This window comes from Conger conger, chromosome 3 (assembly GCF_963514075.1).
Source record: "Conger conger chromosome 3, fConCon1.1, whole genome shotgun sequence".
Taxonomy (NCBI): Eukaryota; Metazoa; Chordata; class Actinopteri; order Anguilliformes; family Congridae; genus Conger; species Conger conger.
The window spans coordinates 74106953-74123845 of NC_083762.1; the positions used below are offsets into that span (position 1 = coordinate 74106953).

General features: G+C 45.2%; 1 protein-coding gene across 1 annotated transcript in view; it reads left to right on the forward strand.

Moving 5' to 3' along the window:
- Nucleotides 1-16893, forward strand: part of spock1 (SPARC (osteonectin), cwcv and kazal like domains proteoglycan 1) — a 218133-nt gene that overhangs the window by 72055 nt on the left and 129185 nt on the right. Inside the window, exon 3 of the mRNA XM_061234038.1 lies at nt 7782-7827. Within this exon, the coding sequence (XP_061090022.1) occupies nt 7782-7827 (46 nt within the window). The remainder of the gene's footprint in view (nt 1-7781; nt 7828-16893) is intronic.

Consider the following 16893-nt stretch of genomic DNA (forward strand, 5'->3'; position numbering starts at 1 on the left):
GTGTACATACATGCGAGTCTGTGTGAGCTTCTCCGTGTGTGAGCGTGTGTGTGTGCGGGTGGCTCCTCTGTCCTCCCCATCCCCAGACATCCTCGCTCAAAGCCCCTGTAAGTGCACTAATCTCTCCCACAAGGCCCACGTTCGCCAGCTCTCCCTCCTGCCACCGCCATTCAGGTGGTTATTGTAATTCCCCCCTCCGTGCCTTCGGCTGGTGAAAAGCCTGCGGAGTTAATTCCTATCAGCGTGTCCAGCCTCGCGTCTTCAAAGCGCCGGCGCAATCCGTGCCTACGGCGAGCGGCAGGGCGGGGGCCACAGCAAGCTACGGCTTTCAGAGGCCGAGTTACCGTCTCGCGTTAGCCCACACGCCGGCTGTAGAGGCTTTCAGAGGCTGAGTTACCGTCTCACGTTAGCCCGCACGCTGGCTGTAGAGGCTTTCAGAGGCTGAGTTACCATCCTGCGTTTTCCCGCACGCCGGCTGTAGAGGCATTCAGAGCTGAGTTTGAGTTACCATCCTGCGTTAGCCCGCACGCTGGCTGTAGAGGCTTTCAGAGTCCGAGTTACCGTCCTGCGTTAGCCCGCTAGCCGGCTGTAGAGGCTTTCAGAGGCTGAGTTACCATGCTGCGTTAGCCCGCACGCTGGCTGTAGAGGCTTTCAGAGGCTGAGTTTGAGTTACCATCCTGCGTTAGCCCGCACGCCGGCTGTAGAGGCTTTCAGAGGCTGAGTTACCATCCTGCGTTAGCCCGCACGGTGGCTGTAGAGGCATGTCTCCTCCTTCTTTCCCCCCCCGCATCCCCACTTTAATTTCGAACGCGGCTCTTATCCCAGTGGGGCGGGGGGGGGGGTTAATGTGGATGGACCACGGTGATGCGGGGCTGTTGACAAGCAGCACTGACCCCCCCTCCCATCTCCACCCGACCGATTTTCCGTTATGCTCCTGGAAGACGGTGTCAGGGGCACGCTTGGTTTCAAAGCCCATCGACGTCTCCCGCGATGTTTATTTCTTGCCAGTGATTCACAACGGGAGCGTAATTTAAAATCTTTTTTTTCCTTGTTAGAAATACAGGCATATTATTGCCGGCAATACTGAATGGGATCATGATTAATTTTTATTGCCGAATGGTCAAGTTCATCTCTTTTTAATTGCTCGTCCTGTCCCAGAGTGATGTGTAGGTTCCTCTCTCCCTCTCTCTCTCTCTCTCTCTCTCACTCACTCTCACTCCCAGTTCCTCTGTATATGAGCACAAATTAGGGGCCAGCCAAATTAGGAGAAGCCCTTCTGCCATGGATACACCAATCACAACTCTCTGCCAGCTCTTTTTACTCTTAATGGAAAGGAGAGGGCTCCCAGGTTACAAACTTTGAAGGGAGCCAAATTAGCAGACATGAAGAGCGTTTTTACCCGTGGTTCTGTGGGCTGTCAGGCGGTCTTTGGTCTGGGGTAGCACTGAGGCGTAAACATCGCAGGTTGAATGAAGTTGCGGTCACCGCGGGTTTAATCAGAACCCTCTTTGATATGGGTGAACAGGCCTCCTTTCATCAGACCCCTAGGTAAACACGCCCTGGCTTGAACTTAACCAGGTAGGACTTATTTACATCTACGAGAGGGAAACGCTGCAACAACGGCGAAGCACCACTAGGAGCAGGCTGAGGTTTCTTAGGAAATAATTGGACAGAAAAAAAAGAAAAAAAAAACCCAACCTTTTCAGAACTGAAGCTTAAGGATGACGTAACCTTTGATCCGGCTGGGAGAGGATGGTGTTTGAGGGTAAAATGTGTCTTATCTGCTACATGATGAGGCAGATCTGTCCTGGCAGATACAGAGAGGAACAGTCTACTCCCCCCGCCCCCCCCCTGGAGATAGAGAGGAGACCACAGCTGAGGAGACTTGGTGGGGGATCTTACCCTGTCTGCACGGGGGAACTGTGTGTGGCTCGAGAGCTAGCTGCCATACGTGATACCCTGGCAATGTTATTTTATATTGGACCAAAAAAAAACATACTAATTGTTTCCAAATGGTAAATGGACTTCATTTACTGCATATTATCCAAAGAACTTCATAATTAATGTCCCTCATTTAACCATTCACACGCACACACTCACACACCAACGGCAATAGAAGGTACCAATCACCAATTGGGGGTTAGGTGTCTGGCTCAGGGACCCTTCGACACACCCAGGGTGGAGGATCGAACCGGCAACCTTTCGACTGCCAGGCGACCGCTCTGCTAATGTCGCCCCAAAGCTGTAAATTAATTGTTTGCCAGAATATTCTTTACATTCAACGATTCTCTGCTCTTGTCACTCGGCTTTCCTAACTGACTTCAGCTGGAATCGTCTTTAACTGATCAGAGCTGTGCTGAGTGTTCACTAGCACCCTGTACTAGGTTCAGCTGGAGTCATCTTTAACTGATAAAAGCTGTGTGCAAAGTGTTCACTAGCACCCTGTACTAAGTTCAGCTGGAGTCATCTTTAACTGATCAAAGCTGTGTGCAAAGTGTTCACCTGCATCCTGTACTAGGTTCAGCTGGAATCATCTTTAACTGACCAAAGCTGTGTGCAAAGTGTTCACTAGCATCCTGTACTAGGTTCAGCTGGAATCATCTGTAACTGATCAAAGCTGTGTGCAAAGTGTTCACTAGCATCCTGTACTAGGTTCAGCTGGAATCATCTGTAACTGATCAAAGCTGTGTGCAAAGTGTTCACTAGCATCCTGTACTAGGTTCAGCTGGAATCATCTGTAACTGATCAAAGCTGTGTGCAAAGTGTTCACTAGCATCCTGTACTAGGTTCAGCTGGAGTCATCTTTAACTGATCAAAGCTGTGTGCAAAGTGTTCACTAGCATCCTGTACTAGGTTCAGCTGGAATCATCTGTAACTGATCAAAGCTGTGTGCAAAGTGTTCACTAGCATCCTGTACTAGGTTCAGCTGGAGTCATCTGTAACTGATCAAAGCTGTGTGCAAAGTGTTCACTAGCACCCTGTACTAGGTTCAGCTGGAGTCATCTATAACTGATCAAAGCTGTGTGCAAAGTGTTCACTAGCATCTTGTACTAGGTTCAGCTGGAGTCATCTTTAACTGATCAAAGCTGTGTGCAAAGTGTTCACTAGCATCCTGTACTAGGTTCAGCTGGAATCATCTTTAACTGATCAAAGCTGTGTGCAAAGTGTCCACTAGCACCCTGTACTAGGTTCAGCTGGAATCATCTGTAACTGATCAAAGCTGTGTGCAAAGTGTTCACTAGCATCCTGTACTAGGTTCAGCTGGAATCATCTTTAACTGATCAAAGCTGTGTGCAAAGTGTTCACTCGCATCCTGTACTAGGTTCAGCTGGCTTCCTGTTGGACCGTTCAGAACTGTGTATAAAGTGTCCGCTAGCACCCTGTACGAGATTCAGCTGATGTCCTCTTGAACTGATCAGAGCTGCGTGTAAAGTGTCCACTAGTATCCTGTACTAGGTTCAGCTGGCATCCCCTGTAACAGATCAGCGCTGCCAGGGCAGTGTCAGTAATTCTGTGGAGCGCTGCTGGAGGCATCGTATGTTTTCTCTGCCTAGTTGGACGCCACGGACAGAGAAAGGAGCAGCACGGGCCATAGTAGTGCTGCTATTGTGTCATGAAGCAAAACACAATGACTACTTCTTTCCTCTCTGTTATTAGTCATCACACATTCTCAGCTACATTTAGCAGATGCTGTTATTCAGAGCCACATACACAGTTTACATTCATCATATACAATCAATTTACAAAGCTGGATATTTACTGAAGTGATTTAATTACCTCGCCAGAGGGTACAATGGCAGGGCCCAGACCTGGGAACAGACCTCACAGTTGCAGAAAGCTCTCATAATACATGTTACATCTGTGTGTGTGTGTGTATATGTGTGGGTGTGTGTTTGTGTGAGTGCGTGTGCGTGAGTGTGTGTGCGTATGGGGGTGAGTGCATGTGGGTATGTCCGTGGGTATGTTTGTGTTTGGCTGTGTGCATGTGCCTGTCTGTCTGTGTGTGTGTATGCTGTGCATGTGTGTGTGTGTCAGTGTACATGTGTGCCTGTGTGCATTTGCTTTGTGTGGCTGCTTGCATGCGTGTTCTGTATCTACATGCTTATCAGCGGGGAAGACAACAGATCGTTTTGTTTGGGATTCGGCAGTAATTGGTGATGAACAAAAGCGGATATAATTTAAAGGCTTTGTGTCGATTGTGGGTATTCAGGACAGCTGCTTGCCTTCCACTCCAATCCTGGCCCAGTTCTTTTACTCTGTTTTCTTCCTTGATGTAAGATGGCAGTAGGTGTCATCACCATGTTTTACTGTAGTCAAGTCACATAACTGCAAGACAAAATCAAGGCTCACGTCTTCACTTAAGTCCCAAGTCCAAGTCATGTCCAAGTCGAGTTCCTAGTCTCCAGTAATTAAGTCCAAGACAAAGTCCAAGTCATCCAATAACTGGCCGCACCCCATTCCAAATTCATTCTATGGCATACCTATTAGTAAAAAATTTCCTGAAGTGACTAACAGAAATAAGAATCACATTTTGCAGCTTTTACAACATTGATTAAAAGTACAGAGGAACAAAGGCGCTGAATTCCCTTTTTAATTGAGGCAGCACGAAAAGCAGTAGATACTACACAAGTCCAAGTCAAAAAACCTCTAAATCCGAGTCCAGATCTTGGCTGACTCGGGTCACGGTAATTGTAACTTGTGACTTCAGTCATCCGAGATCTGGACTTCTACAAGTCCGGGTGTCATTAGGGTCAGCGCAGCTCAGATCGGTCCGTTTCGAAGGGATCAGCTTCGGTAATGAAGCATGGCATGAATGTTCACCTGGCAGACAGTTTTAAATGGATTTTGGCGAAGAAAATCCGGCTCTGATGAGAGAATTCATGTCGAAGTCTAACAGCTTGTATGCTTTGCACAGAAGCCTTTGAAGACTTTGCTTTTCGGGTTTGTAAGGTCAGCACGCTGGCATTTGCAGGGGATTTGAAGTAGTTCGCACACCTCCACTTGTCAGATTAATCAAAATCAGACCGCCAGCTCAGTCCGAGCCCAAACACTGCGCAGCGGGGAGCTGGACTGCTTCAAACCTGGACCTGAGCACGCAGCTGGGCCCCAACCTGGTGGAACGGGAGAATGAAAACAGGAGAACGGGGGAGAGGGTGAAATTATAATTGCTTTCCTAAAAACGGAGAGATGTTTCACACAGCAGAAGGGGAGAAACAGTGCTGAAAAAGTTAATCAGGCAGACAGAATCCACATCGCCAAAGCTTGTTTAATTAGCACTTCAAAGGCCTGACACAGATGCGAATTTCTGAATGCTCATCATTGGCGTATAACCGGAGTTTGCATCAAATAACCAAAACTTCAGACACAATTTCATTAACTTAATTACCGGATTGGATTCGCCACAGACGGTGTGGCTTACAATTATGAAAATGTGACGGTTTGTCAAATTTGGTTTGACACACATTTGCATTTTACATATCCGCTTCTGACATGCACTTTTGAATTCATTCAGTCTTTCGATGTTTTGGATGCTCCTACCGCATGTTTGAAATAATTTCTCATTTCCCTGAAATGGGAGATTTAATTATGCCCAAAATAACCTCTGAAATGTATCATCTGTCTAAAGGAATCATTTGAAAATGAAGAATTAGTTAATATGACTTGATTAAAAGTCCTGATTTGAATATGTAATGCGTACTGTGTGAGTTCTTCAAGGCTTACACAGCTATGTCTGCAGTAATGTGACCTTAGGAGACTACATCATCCTTCAGTACACATTTTTGCCAAATTAAGAACAATGAACAGCTCATTATAATTCAGCGGCTGCAATTACGGTAGGAATAAAAGCCAATATACACAGTGGGTCTACGGGATGGAGTTTGCTCTAGGATATGTTTCTAATAAAAGGGTTTTTATTCTCTGTGGTTGCCTGTGGAGTTTCCTTCCAAAATTGACTTCCCTTGCGATCCGGTCCAACCTTAATTCCCCTTCACACTGAAATCTATCAAGCAGCTGCTTCATTCTTTTGAAGCAATGGCAGAGGAATGGTATTTTATGATTGGCTTTGACTTTGTCTTCTGAACAGCCAATAGCAGTGGGCTTTTAGCACCCAATTCCTGAACTGGATCTTTCAAGGGGATTAGGAACAATCCATTTGAGGGAGAAATAAAACATTTTTTATCTTTGATTTTGGAGTAAAAAAAACATCAGTGTCAAAGCTGTTCATTTCAATATACAGTAAGACAGGGAAAACAAGGCTTAATTAGGTTTTTGTGGCGGGAAGTGAGGTGTGAATTATTCTTTTCTTAAACCAATTTGTGAAATGTGGGGAAAACAGGGCCTTTTGAATATTCGTTTTTCAGTGCAACACAAAAGCGCACCTAAACGAGCCCTCTCGTTGGCGTTTATGTTACGATGCGATAATTCCCCCTGGGTTTGCATCACTGATGCTGCCACTGTGTGTATGCTCAGATTGCTCTCTTACATTACTCCCAATTAAACTGTGTTCAAGCGCCTCACTATTGCACTAATTACATCCTGCAAAAAATGTCATTTCAAACATATTTGTATTACTTAACGCAACATTTTTAGTTCAATCATATATTAAAAACAACACAAATAAAAGGTCTTGTTCCGGGCAAACTAGCTAATGACCAATTACGGCTGCATTCAGCTCTATGAGTGCTGAACAGGCCACCAGATTGAAGCAGATATTTGCATCATAAATGGCCAATTCACTCATCTGTGGCATGGAGATAATAGGGCAAACAGAGCATGGGAAATTTGGCTCATTCAAACTCAGTAAACAGGATCTTTTTACGACTAGATTGTATTTGTGCCTTCACATTGCATGTATTTTATTATGACTTTTCAGCAATTAGTATCTGACCTCTAGATCGGTTCCACATGTCATATACCTGGAGTTTGAGCTGGGCACATATGAATCACTTCATGATTATTTACTGTAGTGGTGCAAAAATATACACATACACACATACTCTCACACAGACATTTTGTGAAAACAAAACAAAACGTTAATTTATTAAAGAAATGGCTTAGTTAAATACCACATATTGCTTAGCTTAATCCTTGTTTAATCCGTTCATTCTTCCCTATAGAAATAATATGATAAATGTTGACTAATTGAAAGGATAAATAAAAATCCACCCAGGATGCGGAACAGATGTTGAGAAGAAGAAAAAATAAAAAGTGTGATTCTCGAGAGAATTGGTGTTGAAGTCGCATCCTCTTTAACTAACGAGCCTGCGACAGTGTGTGCGTGCGTGTGTGTTTGTGTTTTCCTGTGAAAGTCAGTCAGGAGAAACTGAGCTGATTTTGTTTTGTCTGGTGGGCTGCGGACAGAAGACTGATGCTGAAACAGTCTCCTGGGCTGGGTGTAAGAGAAGGCTATCAGTCTGCATTCCCATCCTCTCAGCACTGAGCTCTTCTGTCATCCCCCGTACCTTCACACTTACTCCTCCTATCACTACCGTTCACTCGCACAGAAACAGGCTAGAAATGATTGCAGTTACTTAGCTGAAGCTTTTTTTCCAAAGCGGCATACAGTTGATTAGACTAAGCAGGGGTCTAGAGCCTGTTGCAATGCGGTTTGTAGGCTTTCGCAAGGACACTGGGGCTTGAAACACTGACCAATAGCATCTTAGCCACTAGGCTACAGGCTGCCCCATTTTGTTTTTGTCATCGTACAAAAATTTGGTGTCAACTGACAACGGTCCTGTTGAGGTAAACATGTCTCTTTCTGTTTTGTTTTTCTTTCCCAGGATGACTACTTCAGAAACTGGAGTCTGGGCCAGCCACTTGACCAAGGTAAGGAGCCTGACCACCACGCCGACACAAAATGGCCGCCTCCCCTCTGTATTCTCATTCGTAAACATACTATTATTGGGCACAGTCTGTACACTGCTACGCTCACACATACAAACAACAGTGATCTGCAATGGTTCCACTGCAATTGCACCAAATTTAAGCATAATTAAAATACAGGCAAACTGTATTTCAAATTTTAAACCAATTGACGGTGAGACTGTCTTCAGCCACTGCCGGCAGTCTCGAGCGCTCCGATCCAACGACATCACTGTCCTTCCCAACGCCCCCTCAGGAGGGGCCAGACGGCATTGTGGGTAAAATGAGCTCTCGTAGCAGCTGTCAGCAATGTCGATAATTTCCCCGGCGTCGCGGCGAGTCCTCGACTGTAATAAATTACGTCCTTGCGACCGCGCGGACACCTGTGGAACAGTGTTCCCAAAATGTCGTGCGGAGATGTGCGGAACGCCCTTTCGGCGCTGCGAGCGGAGGTGAGCGTGGGCGGAGGTGCTTCGCCCCCTTATTTGTATTGCGATGGTGACATCGTCGGTTCAGGCTGCAACAATCGTGCGTCACTCTTCCCTGCTCCCCCAGCCGAAGGTAATGCGGTTATCCGCTTTGCGGAAGGGGCGACTGTTTCTGTGGGCCCCTGAAAATCGCATCAGCACACAGCTGAACGCTGAAATTTGGATTTTGTCAACAACTTTGTCATGATGTGAGCTTTTTCTTTTTCGGTAATCTGTTTTCATCGTGCAATCACAGCGGCATTGAGACCGGGCCTGCGTCGAACACGGCGCTCTGGAATGAATTTGAAAAATATTCCCGATTCATTCTGATTCAAACTTGCTTTTTAAAAATGTATGAAAGCAGCTGTGCCGCGTATCCGTGACTGGGGAGGGAGTGTTTTGGGTCGCTGCTCGGTGAGTTTGGCGGTGAAAAGCTGGGGGAATGTCAGATTGTCAGTCGTTAATGAAGCTAAGATCACCACGGCGGCAGATTTTCTCTGTCCTCAGTAACCCCATCCTATACACAAGATGCACACTGCATTTGGGCCTCGCATCCTACAAAACAACGGTGTCTTTGCTTAAAATCCCCCCCCCCAACCCCCGCCAGTCCGCACTGCAATTACACCTACGGGGAGGTGGGTGGGCACATGCTGTAGAAATCTGCTTAGCCTGTAAAAATATGCTTAAAGCCTTGCCATTGCATGACTCTACTGATAAACTGATGAAATATTAATGTAGAATAAATGGCCAGATAATGACTGAACAGCCTCTAATGCACAAAAAGGATATTTAAACCAAGAATTTGGCTTACCTCTTAATGGAAGCAGGAATTATTGAAGGTGCACAGCAGTGGACCTTTTGCTCTCTTTCTTTGGAGAAAAAAGACAAACATCTTTCTTGTCTGCGGGGTTTAATCTATCATAAATGTCCACAGTAATAGCTGTTCCATTTCAAGGTTTCATGCCAAGTCCTGTTCTCAGTTATTTGATGAATTCTATTATTTACTTAATCTGATTTTTTATTTGTAATCTTTTTATTGATTGATAACGGCTGAGTACTGCACATGTAACTCTTGATGAAAACCTTGTTCTGTGGTTTGAGTTTGATGGCCAATCACTGCTGTGTTCTGGGACCCACGAGGGACTTTGTTACTTGGTTACAATGAGAAATCTCGATACTTGCTCTTGCTCCTCACAAAATAACATCACCTCCAACAGTTCCCTGCTGAAAGAACAGGTTGACCAGATCAGACCAGCTCCCAGCTTGACATGGTTTGACCAGCTCAAGCTAGGTTTTGAAACAGAGACAAGCTACCAAGACTAGCTGGTTGATATACCCAGCTTGACAAGCTTTATGACCAGCTTGGACATGCTGGTTGACCAGCTCATAACCAACTAGACCAGCTTATGACCTGCTTGTCCAGCTCAAGGATTTTACAGCAGGGTTGTGCATAGGTTGAGTGTACATTTCTGCCCTTGCATGCATGAAGCCCAAGGTTCTCAGTCTTGGTCCTGGGGGACCAGTACTGTGTGTACGCTGTTTTTTCTTCCAACCACAACTGAAATCGTTGAATTGCAACAAGTGAGCCGTTGTTAATTAGCCACTTCTAATGTCTAATGAAGGATCATTTACCTCATTGAGCCGCATTATGCCAGAAATAGCTTTGCATGCCAGGAAAAATAATTTCCAGTATTCAGATTCCAGGGCTTTTAAGCAGTCATAACCTATTCATGATGCGGAATGCAACATAAAATTTAGCTTTTTTTTATGAGAAATGAGTTCAACTACAGAGCAAAAGGGGACTGAGCCAAACCTGGACTATATTAATAAGCTGAAGGAACCCAATTATGAAGACTAAATTAAAATAGAAACTGAATTCTGTAGCAAAAACAACATGCTATTTGTTACAAGGTTTTAATTTGAGAAGTTATATGTGCTTGTATTTAAAACTTTTATGTGTGTGTGTGCGTACTTGCGTGCGTTTGTGTGTATTCACATGCGTGTGCGTGCACAGGTGCGTGGTGGTGGTCTTGTCATAATGACTTGCTTGGTTTTTATTTCCGAATGAACACAGTCTGCTTTTAATGTTTCCTTAATTGGACTGCTGCAACTGCCATATTGTCATACCTTTTGAGCCATATCTTTTGTTTTCAGTAGTGGAGCTGCCATGTTGTAATTGTCCTTATGAGAACATGCTGTGTAACTGCTGAAAGAGAGTAATCTCTCTCCACATCATTGCAAATTCATTTCAGTGATCCAAGCTGATTTGTTTTTCAGTTGCCGTAATCCTAAACAGAATATGTTTCAACAGCAAATGTGGAAATCATACAACCTTGCACATACCCCATGTCTACATTCAGCACTCCCACCAGACCTGGGTTGAATATGTACTTGTCTTGGATACAAATACTTGTATTGCTGAGCTTGTCTGGTGTATTGACACCTCAAAATACTCTCAAAAAGTGCAAAACCCACCTTGGTTGATTCAGTTGCACCAGGCAAGTTCCGTCGAGCACAGAAAGGTATTTTAATCTAAAACTATCTTGTCATTTGACCCAGGTCTGACCCCCATGTCCTGCCCCAGGTCTTCTGTATCTCCAGAATCGTTTTGTCTTCCTAGCCATAGCCCCGGGTCACCCTGCTACTTTTTTGGAAATCTCAGTGGCTGTGTCGGTTGTGACACGTCCGTGATGTAATGAGCTTGCTTGCGCTGTGCTGTGACCTCCTGTGATGCTTGATGGATGGGGTGAAGGGTGGGGACACCAGCAGGGCATGGGTGGGTAGAGGTGGATCAGTTTTGGACCAGCGTTCTATTATTAGTTGCTGATGCCATGTCACATGCCCCTCCCATATGGAGCCAAAACGTACTCTACCTGAAAAAATACAGCATCAACTCGTGAATGCTTCTCCGGCGTTAAAGTCATTACTAACTTACTGTGGTATTGAATTCACCTTCACCTTGCCTTGAAGTCACCTCGACATCGTGTCAACGGAAGTCAGAGCATTAACCGCTAAAGCCAATACTCCTACTGTGTAGGAGAGATTTCCTGATCAGGAGAAGCAAAGCCTTCTTTGTCAACGTTTCCGTTAACAACACGCCCTTGTTTGGACAGACCGTATAAAATGCGAGGTAAATACAAAATGGAGAAATACGAGAACTACAAGGGAACAGGGAAGACAGCACTCGGTTTCGGTAATGGAGACAGTGTTAGAAAATGATGAAAGCCAAAGCCATTATCTGTCACAGTAACACAGCTTCTGCCCGCCCATAATGCCGAACCCTGCCATTTCACAACTCCTTTCATTTCCTTATTTTAAATGACCACAGCACTGCTCTGTTCAGTCTTCTTCCAGCCTCAGAGTCGTGTCTGCGATCGGTCTCAGGCATGCTAGTGCAAACCAAGCTTTAGTTTTCGTTCTGTGTCTTTAAGTCTGTGATCGACGGGCTTTCAATGCACAATCAAGTACAGCAACAACAACGGCAAATAACGGCCTCGGAGTCAGGTCTGCTGTTAGAAACGATGAAATAACTGCTTGCACCAAATAACTGTTAATTATAGAAATGGGTTATAGATTTCAAATTCAGAAACGGGAAAGTTCATAATTTTTTTAAATGTAAAGCTTTATTGATTTGAGTTTCATTCTGGGTTCAACACGGATTTGTACAAGTACATGAAGTATGATCATATCGTGTTCAAATAGCTATTATTTATCTATAACTGAAATGGGAATTGTATTAGCTATTGACTTGCTCGTGTAGTCTAACTAGATAAGTCACATACTATTTTCTTAATAAGCTGACATTTATTCAATAGGTTGTATAGCAGTAGGCGTAGACATTCAAAGTTGAAATAAATATTATAATCTCTTTAGGGGAAAGCTGTAATGTTTATTAGAGAACAATGTCTTTACATGAGGGGACCCTGGGTGTGAAGGTCACGGCTGGATTAGCTTTAATGACGGCCACCCTCTCTCTTCCTAACCACCCACAAAATCATATCACAGATAAACTGTCTGAAAATGCAGCCCGGCTACCTCCGACCGGGGAGAGGAGTCTCCATTTCACTGCATCGATCTGGACCTCTTCACTGCACCAACAGATCGATACTGCTGGATATCAAACAGTGATCGAGAGAGGGGAGGATGAGAGGAGAGAGGGAGAGGTGTGGGGAGAGATGGAGAGAGGGAGGGACATACAGAGAAAGAAAGAAAGGGGGAAAGATCATGTGATTCCCATTTATATCCCAGCCCAAAATAAAAAAATACTGAATTTAAATTAGAGTACAAGTTGATGGAGAAATATATAAAGAAATATGTAGTTATGTAGAAAGCTAAAAATTGTGATATTAAAAAAAGGACAATTTTTATAACAATCTCCGGGAACCACCCACAGGTTCGCACTCAGAAATTAAATATTGGAAAGCTGTAATCACCTCGCATCACTCAGGCTGAAAATAAGATTGACTGTAAAGTTGAGCTTGGCTGAGAGTGAAATGGAAATCCAAGGACAAAGTGGCTTTTATGTCATAAAAATGAACACGCAGTTCAAACTCCCAGAGCAGTCTGAACATATTCACCATCATCCAAATGTGAAGTGTGGCCTCCACTTTCCGAGCAAGATTTATCTACATTTAATAAATATTAAATAATAATAAATATGTAATAAAAGCTCTGCTAAAAAAACATATTGTAAACCCCAAAACTAGTCGTGAGTGATATTCATTCCAGGTCCTGGCGGGCCGCAGGGTCTGCCGGTTTTTGTTTTTGCCTGAATATCTGCAACTAATTCAGACCAGAGAACCCAGGTGAGTATAGCTATCTGTGTAATCGACTGCTTTAATGAATCCATTAAGTGCCGAGTAACAACACGCCAGCAGACACCCCAGCCGCCGCGACCAGGAATGAAGACCACCGGCCTAACCTAAAACCAACCGGGAGTGCTCTCAGTCATCTGGAGCAGAGACTCACTATACTGTACACACACCCACTCAGGGACCCAGGCTTGGGGAGTTCAGCCTGGCAGCCGCAGCGATGAATGAGTTCACAGAGAAAAACACGCAGTCCTCAAGAGGCCGAGGCTGAGCGAAGTGATTCCTTCCCGCGCGTGAGAAACACTTACCAAAAAATACCTTTACCTGACCCGGGCCAGGCACTGTTCGTGGATCACTCTCAATGTTGTACTATATGCTCCCCCCCCCCCCCCCCCTCATGTGAACTGCTTTATTTTCTAATTACAAGTGGAAAGATGCAAAGATCAGGGATTGAAGTTATTTTACTGAGCTTGGTTCTGCTCAAGGTTCCTACCTGTTAGTCAGGGAGTTTTTCCTTGCCACTGTCGCCCTAGGCTTGATCTGAGTGGGTCTCAGGCCCGGTCTCTTTTGTGTTGTAAAAAGCGCGATACAAATATAATTGAATGGAATTGAAATATACCCATGAGAGAATGGGGATGGCTGCCTTGAGGAGGGAGGGGGTGTAAGGAATTTCAGGCTTATTGACAGACTTGCGGATGTCAGCAACTTCCTCCTCAGAATAGATGATGAAGGGAGGTGGGAACAGGGATGTGTTGAGGAGTGAACAGCTTCTTGCCAGTTGTCTGTTCCTTCTTTCTGGCTGTTTTCATCCTTATTCACACTGTGGAGCTCGTCTTAGGCTCCATTGTGATTCAGGAGGCCACAGCGTGTGATGTCTGCCGTGATGTCAGCCTGCTTCTTATCGCTCTGAGCTTGGCAAGTCCGCCTCCTGGGGACATCAATCCATCCATCCATCCATCCATCCATCCATCCATTATCTTAACCCGCTTATCCTGAACAGGGTCACAGGGGGGCTGGAGCCTATTCCAGCATATATTGGGCGAAAGGCAGGAATACACCCTGGACAGGTTGCCTGTCCATCACAGGGCACACACACCATTCACTCACACACTCATACCTATGGGCAATTTGGACTCTCCAGTCAGCCTAACCTGCATGTCTTTGGATTGTGGGAGGAAACCGGAGTACCCGGAGGAAACCCACGCAAACAAGGGGAGAACATGCAAACTCCACATAGTGGACCGACCGGGATTCAAACCCAGGACCTCCTTGCTGTGAGGCCACAGCGCCACCCACTGCACTATCCATGCCGCCCCTCCCACAGACCTGACCTGGGTCAATCACATAATAGCCTTCAATTCAATTCAATTCAAATCCTTTTCTGTGCTTGATTGATCTCACCTGGTGCAACTGAGCCGACCAAGAAGACCAGAACGCAGGGCTGGAATTTTATTTTTTAGCATTTCATCTAATACCCCAGGCAAGACCAGTAAAGTGCAGGAAAGTGCTTGGATCCAAAACAGTCACGTATTCGCCGCAGGTCCGCCGCGGACGTGAGCGGGAGGAAGACTCTTCACGTGAAGTGGAACCCGCAAAATTACAGCCGTCTGAGTGACCAGCAGGGCTCAGTGGAGTACGATGACACTTTCATCCCAGGCTCACTGAAAGCCTTCCACTCTGGGGAGATTGTAGAGCCAAGTGCGCATTACCCAGAGTCAGCAGTAACACGGCCTGGATTCAGTACCACGGGGGCAGCCTGTAGCCTAGTGGCTAAAGTACATGTTGGGCCCTTGAGCAAGGCCCATAACCCGGCATTGCTCTGGGGGGGAATGTCCCCTTGTCTAATCAAATGTAAGTCACTTTGGATAAGAGCATCAGCTTCATAACACATTATTTATACTAGGCCATGGGGCCTTAACAGGTTGAGTGCATGCCGGTGCTTTTTGAAGCAGCATAATAGGGCTGAAGGAAGAAGGGGAGGGTACTGCTCATTACAGTTCAGAAGTCCCATCTCCCTGGTCATCATTAGGCAAACCTGCCAGTTATGAGGAAGAGGATTAATTGGAAGAGCAGCAGGTTGTGATGGGGGCAGGGGATGTTGAGGCATTTAAGTGGAGAACGCCCCCCTCCCCCAACCCTTCTCCCCCCACCACTGTAAACTCTTTCAGGGGGGGAGGGAGAATGCAAACCGTCTTAGCTTTATGCTAATATGTCTCCTTGGGCAGCTGAGGCCAACTTCAGAAACTGATTAAAATTACAGTTACACGGCGCGGCTGCAATAATACCTCTAATTAAGGCTCGTAATTCATGTGAATGATGTAAATTTACTTAATACAACAATGTGTTTCCTTTTCTTCGGAGTATACTTTCTCGCTGTGCTGTCTACTTCAGTAAACTGTGTTTTTATTTTATTTTTTATATTCCAGTGATTTGCAGGTTATAAACCCCCTGTCAGGAAGGGCTTCCTCAGAGCAGGGCTTGTTTATGTAGCTGCTGTGGTGTGGGGCACTTTAAGAGTTTTGGCGTAGGGCCCTTACAGTTTGCTGATTGCCTGCAGGGGAGCCTCGGAAATCTCTCAAGTTTACACAACAAAACAAGTTCCTGTGTACACACTGCGTGTGTTTGTGTGTGTGTTTGTGTGTGTGTGTGTTCCTGGGCTTGTGTCTGCATGTACATGTGTGTGTGTGCACACCTGTCTGTGCATGTGCCTGTGTTGTACGTGTGTGTGTGCGCAGCTGTTTGTGCATGTGCCTGTGTTGTACATGTGTGTGCGGGTGTGTGTGAATAAGTGCGTGAGTGCACGTTCTGCATACATATGCTGTGCTGATGTTTTGCACAAAGCGTTCGTTAAGGTGATGTATTATGGTCAAACTGCTCCCTCTGGGACAGACGTTCTCTTCCTTCGTTAGCTCGCTCTACACTCTCCTTCCTTTCCCCTTCCTTTATCTCTTCCCATTGCCCTGACTGCCTCTCAAACTTTATATCTCCTCAATGCTCCCTCGTTTCTCTGTCCATCTCTCTCTCCCTCTCTCTCTCTCTCTCTCTCTCTCTCTCTCCTCAATATCACGCCAGGGTCATTAATTAAGTGCGAGAGCAAGCTGAAGGTTTATCCATTATTTAACTCCCGGTCACATCCAGAGTTATACAGACATTGGATTTGCCTTAATCTCCAAAGACAGCAGGGATCTGGGCCTGTGGTTCTGCATGCTGACCGGTGAAAGACCGGTAAGCTCCATCCTATCGGCAGAGAAATCTGAGAGCAGGCAAAATTTTAGTATAATACCATGCAATAATAATACAGTTATATTGAAGAACTATGTGTCTTATATACAGAACAAGTCAAACCTTGGTGTAAAATCCAGCTATGGCCAGCTTGAAATTACCAGCTACCGGCTGTTTCAAAACCTAGTTTAAGATTTTTTTTTTCAGCAGGGAACCAAACTGGAGCAACACAGAAGAACATTTAGTCTTTTCTAGGATTCTAAGTCTTCCCTAAGTCTCATAATTCACAAAACACACAGCATCCATCACCAGAGTCTTCTCTTCTCTTCCTCATTCCTTCCATCCTGCCTTCCTTTTCGTCGTGTCTCTCCTTTTCTTCTCACCTCTCCCTTTTGTCTTCTTCTCTCCCTTTCCTCTCTGTTTTCCTTTTCAACACCCGATGAGTTTGATGTGGGTTAGGAACCTCACAGCTTTACACAGACTGATGATGAAATGTGTGAAATCATAAAGCATGGAAAATATTAAAAAAG